Here is an 11,218-nt window from a genome sequence, read left to right on the forward strand (position 1 = left end):
AGTGAGTAAATGTTGCACTGAACTAAAACATGAGCAGGTAATTGCTTAAACTGCCAGCACCACTGGTTTACCAGTAACCATTTCATGTCAAAATAATTTACAGAGATTGCAGGCATCAGTTTATCACAGGCTGCATGCAAAACAGTGAGATAACTAGTTTCAGAGTTTGTTAAAACCTGCATTTCTTAAGACAATAGTACCTAAAGACAGCAGCTCCCCATAAAATAGCTTGTTTATCAGGACTGCTGCAGTCAGTCAGCCACTGTTTCTCTAAAATGTGGCTTAAAATGATTGCTAAGAGGTTATAGCCTTTGCACAAAATACTTAATTTCAGTATTTCCTATACTACTGTTTTCATTTTGAAATATCACATTTCAAAGACCAATGTCTTCCAGTGCCAACTTTATGCAATCCAAAATATTTGCTTTTTAGGAGCTGAAAACTTTACATTGAAATCCAGAATGCATGACAAGTCAGTTTCAATTTACTTCCTTATTTACTTAGGCACACACATTCTCCCACTTCAGAAAGAGAAGCACACATTTGTTATCAAACAAGCCGTTCAGCTGAACAACCTATTAATTTAAAAGTTAAATAATGCCTCAATAGTGCTAGCATGATTTTTGTTTTGTTAATGAAAGAGCCATAACCAGTTGACAGTATATATGAGTTGTCAGTGTCAGCTGTCCAAAAGGAAGAACTCTCACCTTTAATACTCCTGGCTGTAGTTCTATTCCCACAGAAGGTGTATCAGTTACTCACACTACAGTATAGCATGGGGGGGGGGGGGTGCTGCATTCCTGAATGTGCCATGCCTTGGATGAAATGCTAAACTGAAATCCCATCTCCCTCATTGGTGGTAGTACATGTGAATATAAAGGATCCCACATCATCCATCAAACAGCGTAGGGGAAGGTCCCTGATGCCCTGGCCGCATTTTCCCTAATGCTATAAATGCCTCCTTGGGCTTTCCCTGAAAGGAGGCCAATAGTGTACAGGGACTAACTTGGCCAACATGGGACAAATACAATAAAAACAATGTAAAAATGATAGCTAAAATAATCAGATTAGATAATAACATATGGCTTTGAAAAATGAATAAAATGAGCTAGTTAGTGAGGGCATTATTCACACAGGGATAGAAACGGTACTATTTCTGTTCGGATCAAATAATATCCATTACAGAAGCATATCTTTATATGGTTTTGATGCAAAATACGACAACATACTATTATTACTGAGAATGAGGTATTTTATACCAAGTGGGATATAATGCTGCTGTAACATTATGTTGTCACACTGTGTCACTCACTGCACAGTAATAGATGGTACCAGAATCTTTAACATCCACATGACTAACTGAAAGGTTTGTGGACTTGTTTTCTTTGTTAGCAGTAACAGTAAATCGTCCAGAGATTTCAAGGTTCTTAGAGGTAAGCAGTATAAGCTTTGGGGTACCATTAACAGTCTGATTGTACCACTGGATATTGTAATAAGCTGATATAGAATGATTACAGTGAATTGTAACCATGTCCCCTTCTATTGCAATTAAATCAGAAGGCTGGGTGATTGTTTCTGCACATTCTCCACCTGTAGAATGAAAGGACACCAGTCAGGAAAAGGAATACATTTAAAAGTAAAACATCTTAAACTATTTTTACAAAATAATTAGAAATGTTTTATCACGTAAAGCTAAACCAACATGTATAAATACGTGCAGATAAAACATTTCCTGTGACATACCTGAAATTAATGTGGCCATAATTAATAACAGTATGTAGAATCTATTTTCTTTCTGGAACATTTTGTTGTAGTTTCTTGATTGAGTCATTGTATGTATACATCCTGCATTGCACATAACATTTATAACCAGCATTTCAGGAGGGCTAGCAAGGCTTTAACCAATCAGAAGTTGTGAATACTTTCAAGATTTTCTTGCAAGATAACATTCACAGTGCTTTCTGTCTGTTGTGGTTAACATGCACCATCTTCTGACAACAGCCAATATTACAAGTAAACAGAATGGAAATTTGTACTTCATATGTTCTGAGTACTAACTACATCGGACTTCATATAAATACTTAGAACTATGCGAAATGACTTCTCTGTGTAGTAGTTTAGCTATTTCTGCTTACTGTATACTAGTCATAAATATGTCTTCCATGGATAGTAGTTTAGCTATTTCTACTTATACATCCACTTTTTACATACTTAAGTTCATTTCTCTGCATCTCTAAGTTTTTGTGGACACTAGAGTTCCATGCTATAATATGGATTTGGCATGCACCTTAGGCACTGTTGGATTGGTGTTTAAATATATTACTAATCGAGAGAGGCAAACCTTATTTTTCACTAGATAAGGAATATCAGCCCCTGAATATGAAAGCCCGATATAGTGACTCTCTTGTCTGAATAATGTGAGATATTCTTGTTTGTCGATATTTCTAAATTAATGAATGAAATAACTTCTATGGTATGCAAACTGTATGCTGATTAGCTGCCTGAGGTTCTAACATTTCTCAGTTCTAGGTCATAGAGTGTCTGTCATACAATGTAAGTGGAATCATATACCGCTACTAGTGTTATTCCTTCTCCAGATTTATTCAGAGACTTGAAGAACGTAATGCTAGATCAGGGCATATAGAAAATATGAGAAAGAACTCAAGCATGGAGGAGTTAAAAAGTGAGATATTGCTATCTGGATTTAATATAATCAAAAAAGGTGTCACTTTAAGAAGGGAGGAAACAAGAGAAAGACTTATACATTTTACAGAGTCATTAGTGAATATGCTCTCATGAACAATAAGAAATCTCTATAATTTAATACAGCTAAATACAAAATCAATTACAACAATGTTCGTTATTTTTAATGTTTTATGTCACAGATCTTATTTACTGTTTCAGGCCTCTATCTTAAACCTGTTTGTGATGAGTGTTTTAATTTTGCATTCTATATGAATTATACCTTTTTGTCTAACTAAATTGACAGTTGTCCCGGTCCCCTTCAATAAACACATCACACCGAATGACATTTGACGACCTTTATTAAACTTCCATAACATAGCTTTGATCATCAAATTTATTAATTACAGCTTGACACGGTATAGTTGCTTTTAATCACAGTACAAACATCCTTGTAATGTTAATCAGGACAGCATATCTACTCATCCTGCCCCAGTAAGCAGCATCCATACCTCTACTTGCTTGCTTTACTTATGAAGCAGCATCTCCATCTCACTTCAAACACCATTCATTGAATTACCTTCCAACCAATAAGCAGTGTCCTTACCTCCGCTTGCTTATCTATTTAGTAAGCATCCTCCAGCTGCTCACTTTCCTTTCCCCAAATCCCTGAAATGAACATCCAAACCAGAGGGGAAACAGAAGAGGGCAAGCCTGTCCCACTTCTCCACCAACCAGCCTGACCAGGCTGTTCCCCCTCCCATCTACCAAAATTCTTCAACCAACTACCATCCAGAAATGGAGAATTAAGCCAAACATCATCTGGTGTACCCATCATCTATAAAGTGAATTAGATCCTTGCCATTAACCCAACTCCTTGACATACCAGCACTGAAATGCGCCTTAATGAACCTAAATAAAGTAGTATTACCCGTGATCCCACTACATCACACCAAAACATCCACTCGAAGGGAACACACCCTTTTAGTCCACTTCCTTGCACTCACTAACCATGGTTCCCTGTTAAATGCACTCTGTGACTCCCATTGTACCACTCTGGAGACCAGGACATCTTCTGGAACCGATATAGTCAGAACAGCAGGAGCACCTATCCTGTCAACCACATCACCTTCCAAAGCTACTTCCTCCAGGCTCTGACTGCTTCCACCTGCAAAAGTAACAACACTGTAAAATCTTTGCATTCACCAAAACTTTCTTACAGCCCTTAGTCAATGTCCATGTGCCTCACCCTTAAACTGCCCATCTAAATTGTTCTGATTCCCCTACCTCAGTCTGATACCTCCTTACCAGCATCAGCAGAACCAGTAACCCTCATTATAACTCCAAGTGAAGCGGAACTAATAGGGATGTACCAACTAATCCTGTAAAAATATAACTTAAATATCAATATACCTTCCCTGTGTCACCTCTCGATTCCCATATAAAGCTTATACAACCGCATATGCCCAGCAAACTTGTCTCTGAAAAGTCACTATATCATTCACTTAATCAACCTACCAAATTACCCCACACAATCCTTGAATAAACTGGTGACATAGGCTGTTAAATCACATATGTTGTTTACATTAAAAGAACCAACAATAATGTCCTGTCTTGACGTTCCAAGCTAAACCTAGCAGTATGTGTACCACAGAAATTTAATTAAACTGTAATGGCCCCCAATTCACCCAACTAAACAATGTGACATGAAAGGTGTACATGACAGCAGCATGCCCAATCACATAAAAAAAGCAAACAAAAAAACACATCACCCCCCTCCCCCATCTTACCAGGACTCCAAACACATGTTTATCACTACATCATTTAAAATCTGATGAATAAGCTATCCCATTATTTACAACTAAAGTTAACTTTCCTCCCCATAATTTCTAAATTTGTAATCCTTGATTTGTTAAAAATCCTGTCTTCTAATATAATTACCTGCACATCACATTTATTACACCTCCACAAAATCCCTATTCCATTTACTACATTCTTAATACTATTAGCATTCTGAAAGCACTCTAAATTTTCCAGTTTCTGTCCCTAGATTCAGAATTTATAAATTCATAGCTAATTACTAGTCTACCTTAATAGACCCTTGTGACCTAGTCCATTTCCCTCCCAAATCAAATAATGTACCTGGCGTCCAGTTATTTATTTTATTTATTTATTTATCATTTGTTGACTGGAAAAGTCTGACTAGGTTTCACAGAGCCTGTTTTCAGCAGAGGCCTGGGGAGAAATGCTCCAGATGCATGTCTTTGGAATGTGGGAGGAAACCGGAGTACCCGGAGAAAACCCACGCGAACATGCAAACTCTACACAGAAGGCACCCCAGCAGAGAATCGAACCGGTGAACCTCTTGCTGTGAGGCAACAACGTTAACCTCTGCACCACTGTGCCGCCAGTTATTGGCACATTGTTCACTGTGCGCTTCTTCCTTGTTAATCTGTAACAGAAAAGAACTGCAAATTCCCTTCCACAAAACAAAATATCTTAACACTGACAGCTGTCAAGGTGACCTTTTGCCACATTGCCCACATCACTCTTCCAATGTAATTATGACTTAAACTCCCCTCCTACTCTCCACCCCCTTTTTTTATTTAGCCTGCTTAACCTTACCAGCTGAAGCTGTTAATATGCCATTGCCATTAGTATGTGTACCACATTCTGTCCATTTGTTCCCCTTTAACTTGCAAGCAAGAACACAAGTAATAGCTCTAACCACATACCTCTCAACCTCTTAGCCTAGGTAATGTGGACAAAGCCCATTCTTCTCAACCTCCGAGAGCAAAATTGTTCGTAAGCTATGATAAAAAGGGAACCGAGATATCCTCTGAGTGGTATAAAGTGATGAACTGAAATGTCTGCCATTATTTTCTAACTTCAGTCTGTAATACTTAGTCACCAATTGCCAAAACCCCTACTCTATGAAACAACCCCAAATAATGAAGCAAGTTCTGGATGATCTCTGAAAACCTGTACCGTTGAAAGGTATGACAGAGCAATTTTATATTGGCCAGACCAACCTTTATACCCAACAGAGCAGCTATCCAATAAACCCAAAACCAGCCCCCCCCGTCTCACACCGCACATGTTAAATATCCTTGTACCCGTGCAGCTGCAGGGAGGACATGCAGACCCCACTGCTACTGAATCTGATGGGCCAATGAACCAACAAGCTATTCCCCTCCCTAATGATAAAAGTATGACCCTTCAACCCCCATCTTCATCTGAGATGCGTCCGTACAGGAATCCAAAAACAAACCAAACATCCAAACATTACCGATATGTGTATACACACCCACATGTATGTGTGTATATATATATATATATATATATATATATATATATATATATATATATATATATATATATATATATATACACACACACACACACACACACACACACACACATACACCAACCCATGTACTCGTAGATTTGCAAATTCAAGTAAATGCATAAAATAGCTTACCAATAATTATCCCCTCACAGCCCTATACCCAGCATAAACTCCTAAGGATAATTAGTACAACTGTACCCATACCTCACAATGTCATAGAAAAGTAATGCAGTCAAAGCCATTACTAAGCCCTCACTATCAGCAATGGGGAATGAAGGCCCAAAACAAGGACCCTTTTTGAATATTGCCCTTACCAACTCAGGAAAGTGACAGAACACCAGGTGTTTCATTCGCATGAATTTTCTGAAGGGTATGCAGTTTGAAACTCATATCTGTCATTATTTCCTAACTCCATCCCTCTCTGATTTGCCATACAATCACAATTCTACAAGAATGGACCCAAGACATGAGGCAAAAATCTGGACATTCTGCAAAATCTGTATAATTGAAAGGAATTATTCTTACCCCTGAAAATCGACTTCACCAGACCGTCACCACCCTGGCGGGGAAATAAACTTCATAAAATGAAGGTGATCACTGAGCAAGACTACACTGCCAAAATCCTCCAAGTTTTTCTACCTACCCAGCATATCATCTGCACATGACCCCCAGTAAATAGTTTGCACTGGAAACCTGACTGAGAGTTGAGCTGAGGCACAAAAGTTTGGGATGGACAGTTTCAAACTCACATAGCTACTGCTCAAAGGCAGAAGCCCTACCACTAGACCAAAGAGGCACCGATATATGTACATTCCACTAACTCTTAACTGTTGAGAGGTAAGGCCCAAATCCTCCATCCTTCCCTTCCCCATAAGGGTAATGGGTAATTCACTCTGCACCATGAATGACCATGACTCATGCACCTGAAAAGCCCGCAAAACAACCACAGGGCTATACCTCCACACTGTGGTGAACCAACGTGAAAGCCACTGCCATAGGGCTACCCACCCCAAGAAAGACAAAGAAAACCATTTCCACATACTACCTACCTCTCAACCTCTTAGAGCAAGGAACCTGGACAAAACTATCAATAAAGGGGGGACAAAGGCCAGCAAATAGGGACACTTTAAATGTGGGTCTATATTAGAACGTTGAAGTTTAAAAACTTCAAATGTTCTAATATTGAACCCTATTCAGCGAAAGCTGAAAATGTCAAAGCAACAGAAAACCAAATTTTTTCCTAGGGAAAGAATTCAGTTGTCCATTTCTGTTGCTTCGGTATTTTCAGCGCTGTGGTGGAAAGTTACTGGTTGGGTTCACGTAAGTGTGCGATTGAGTGTGGGTTAGGTTAGTTAGGGTTATGGTGTGGGTTAGGTATGTGTGCAATTATGTGGACGTGAGGTTTATGGTGGGTTAGGTGAGTTAGGGTTAGGGTGCGGGTTAGGTATGTGTGCAATTGTGTGGACTTGAGGGTTAGGGTGGGGTAGGTGAGTTAGGGTTAGGGCGCGGGTGAGGTGAGTATGCGATGGTGACAGACCTTAGGGTTAGGGTTTGGGTTAAGGTAAGTGGATAGTTAGTGGTGTGTGTATAGTTTAGTGTAGGGTTAGGTGTAATATTTTAGGTGTATGTGTGGATTGCTGTTTGTTTGGTGTGCTTGTGTTGTGTGTATGTGTTTTGGAACAGCAAATTTTTTCCCTAGGAAAAAATTTGCTGTTTTGTATGTTCGATGTTTTCAGCTTTTGCTGAATAGGGTTCGATATTAGAACATTTGAAGTTTTGAAACTTCGATGTTCTAATATAGACCCTTTAAATGTTGCTCCTACAACCTAGAAAATTGATAGAACATCATGTTTCTCATTAGCATGAATTTTCTGAAGGATATGAAGTCCAAAGCTCAAATGTCAGTCATTATTTTCTGACTTCAACCCTCAATCATTAGCCAGGATTTGCCAGAAAACCAGCACTGTATTAGAAATGGGTATAAACATGAGAGGAGGAATTAAAATTCCACAAAATCTGTACAGCTAACAGGTAGACTATAATGTCAAAAACAGTTCAAGTACCACCACGCATGCACAGAAAGCAACCCTGCCTCAAAGCCCATGAAACTCACTAAGGGAACCAGAAAGCAAAACCACTACCACCAAGCTAACTGATGGGAAAGAACAATCACAAAATGGTCACAACCTCATGCAGTTTTCTTTTCTTTTTTTTTTTCTTTTTCCCTTTCTTCTTCTAACCACAGCCCTAACTCAGTACTACGGGCATGTGTTCAAATCACTACCCCAGCGAGTAATCTGAAAGGGGAAACGGATGAACTGCATTGCTAAATAAGCTTATTCCAGTTTTGGCAATACAAGATTGCAAGCTGTGCGGGCAGGCCCCTCTGCTCAGCTGCTCAACATCTGTTTCTTTTCAAATGTTTACCTAAAGCACAGTGCTGAAAACAATTCCTGTAACTGTTTGCATCAAAAGTACTTCAGCCCCTATCTCCCCTCATAGCAACTTTACTGTAACAGAGGAAAACGCTATCAACTCTCAAAGAAGTGAAATTCAATGTGAAATTCAATGTGCAATGGCATCTGCTGCCTTCCCTGAGTTTCATAGCACAGCTCCTAAATGGAAGTCTTTTTACAGACTGAAGCAACTACAGTGGCTGTTTCTAAGTCAGGTTGGTGTTTAAGACAAGGCACTCAATAATACCAAACATATATAACCCCAAATCTCGTCAGAATCCTAAATCTTTTCTGTAGCCTCCAAAAGCTACCATCCCCCCAAAAAAGAGTCAAGTTAATTATTGCTCAATATTGGAGGAACATGGAAAGACTCATAAAAACTTAAAATGTTTTAAACACACAGCGATCTCCATTTTTTTTTTTTTTTCACTGTCGATACTACACCACGCATGTCCAAAATGGTGCACCATGAAAAGACTTCAAGGATGCTATCTGGGCCAAGAAATACATGGCAGCAAAATTACAGAGAAAAGCTGAGAGGTATAGGCACACAGGCCGGTGAAGATGCAATGAAGGTAAACCAGTCTCACTATATTACTTTCCGAACACACCAGCTTCCAGTAAATATGGACACATCCTAAAATCTGTTTCACGATAAATTGCCTATGTTGATGAACCGACTGTTGAATGCACCTCGCAATCGCCCCATTCCATCACATGCAGCATTTGACTCACAATCTCTTACCCAGTACTCAAAGCATGCAAAATGGCCAATGACTATGAAAATGGAATGACAGAACAAGCCTTACCCCCCAGCAGCATAGGATCTTGGTAACCAGAGCCCACCTAGGTTCCATGCCAAACGCAAAACTCCCCTATCTTTTTTTTTTCTTTTAAACAGTTTGAAATTCCCACCCTACCAGCATGGGGATCAAGCCCCCTCCTGCCATCAGGCAACCAACAAATCCCCAACCGACATCACAACCCCACATACTCACCTGAAAATGCCGTACCTCACAGGTCATAGAGCTAAAACCCAACCTACCTACACAAACCACCTGTAACCACAGGAATCAGAGGCCCACTTGTCCTTCAGGAACACCATAGGTCATCTTGGATGTAATCCTACCTTAGCAAGTTCACACCAAGATGTAGATACTTAGCCAACTACTCTTGTCTAAACCCTGTAAGCCCCTCCCCACCATTACCTCATTTCCTCCCAAACATCCCTCCTTCCCCTTAAGCTTTTCATCTCACCAACCCACTTAACTCCTACTAATATATTAATCTAACAATATCTGAAGATGGCCCTGGACAATTTGGTTTGTTGCCAAACCTCATTTATTCCATTTTATTACTTCTCATTCCACTCTCATGACCTTACCTCCCACTTTTTTTAACAGCCTCACACTTTGTTCTTTTCTGTTGAGATAGTGTCAGTTGAGAAAGTGAAGCAGCTCTTATAATGTAATAATGTTTTGCCATTTAATTTAACTATTTTATCAGCAGAAGGGTTAATGTGTTGTCTCTGGAGAGACATGATGCACATATGATTTGAGTTTGAATTTCCTTGTTGTTTCCTTATTTTTGTCATATTGTAGACATTTAGTAATTTTTGGACAATGGTGTGGGGAGGGAGCTACTGTGTGCTCATTGTGTCTTCAGCAAAACTAAGCCCTTCAAAACCCACACCATCAACACCCACACATAGCAACACTAAACCCACATATGCGGAGACCCTTAACATTAACCTGCCCAAGCAACAAGGACCTCCGAAGCCAAAACGCAAACAAACACCAGTCACAACCAAAGTGACACATAGCTCACAACACCAGTGTGCCACCCAACAACAGCCCCTAAGGTAAGACAATGTACCCAACACTTTAGTCATAGGTGACTCTATAGTCAGGCACACTGATGTCCTACTCACCAGGCTGAACAAGGAGAAAATTACAGTCAGCTGCCTGTCAGGTGCTAGGATCTGCCACATAATGCATGCACTCAAGTCACTCCACAACAAGTACAAATATGACTCTGTCATTGTCCATGCTGGAGTGAATGACTTGAGACATACCTCCCTGGACTACATGAAAAGAGACATGGAAGAGATCTTGGATCATGTGACCCAGGCAGGTATGACCCTAGCCCTGAGTAGCATCCTGCCTTCGCCCAGAATGATACCACAGTATAAGGACAGAATGATTGACATTAACAATTGGCTAAGCTTCTGGTGTCATTCAAAGGGGATCCAGTATTTGTCTGCCTGGGAAGACATGATCGACAAACCACAATGCTTTGCCAGAGATGGTCTGCACCTGTCACCCCTGGGATTCAGGTTACTGGCTAAAGCTCTTGCCACCCCTATAGTGCCTTTCTTAGGCAAGGTTCAAAAGATAAAACCATCACCGTAACAAATACAAGCATGCAAAATCTGAAGGTAATGCTACTCAATGCTAGAAGTCTAAACCTCAAAATGCACTCTCTCGAGGCACTCCTAAAAATGGAGAACATCGTTATCTGTGCAGTAGCTGAGACCTGGTTCAAGGATCCAGAGAGCACCCCCTGCAATACCAGGCTACAATTCTTACCACACTTTTCAGCCACAAAACCAAGATTGAAACACTAAAGGTGGAGGTGTGCCCATATTCACCAAGGATATTCACACCTCCAGGCTAGTTGCCCAACACAATGCATCTAAAATTCTCCAGGTGCAACTAACACTATGTAAAAC

The 11,218-nt window shown here is 40.0% G+C and overlaps 1 gene segment (V, D, J or C); it reads right to left on the bottom strand.

Annotated features, from left to right (window-relative positions):
• Positions 1-1,008: 1,008 nt before the first annotated feature.
• LOC122790774 lies at positions 1,009-1,815 on the bottom strand. The segment is given in 2 exon segments: positions 1,009-1,590; positions 1,744-1,815. Coding segments are annotated over 2 exon segments (357 nt in total).
• Between the last annotated feature and the right edge of the window lie 9,403 nt (positions 1,816-11,218).

This window comes from Protopterus annectens, chromosome 16.part0, assembly GCF_019279795.1.
Source record: "Protopterus annectens isolate FY-2018-M chromosome 16.part0, PAN1.0, whole genome shotgun sequence".
Taxonomy (NCBI): domain Eukaryota; kingdom Metazoa; phylum Chordata; order Ceratodontiformes; family Protopteridae; genus Protopterus; species Protopterus annectens.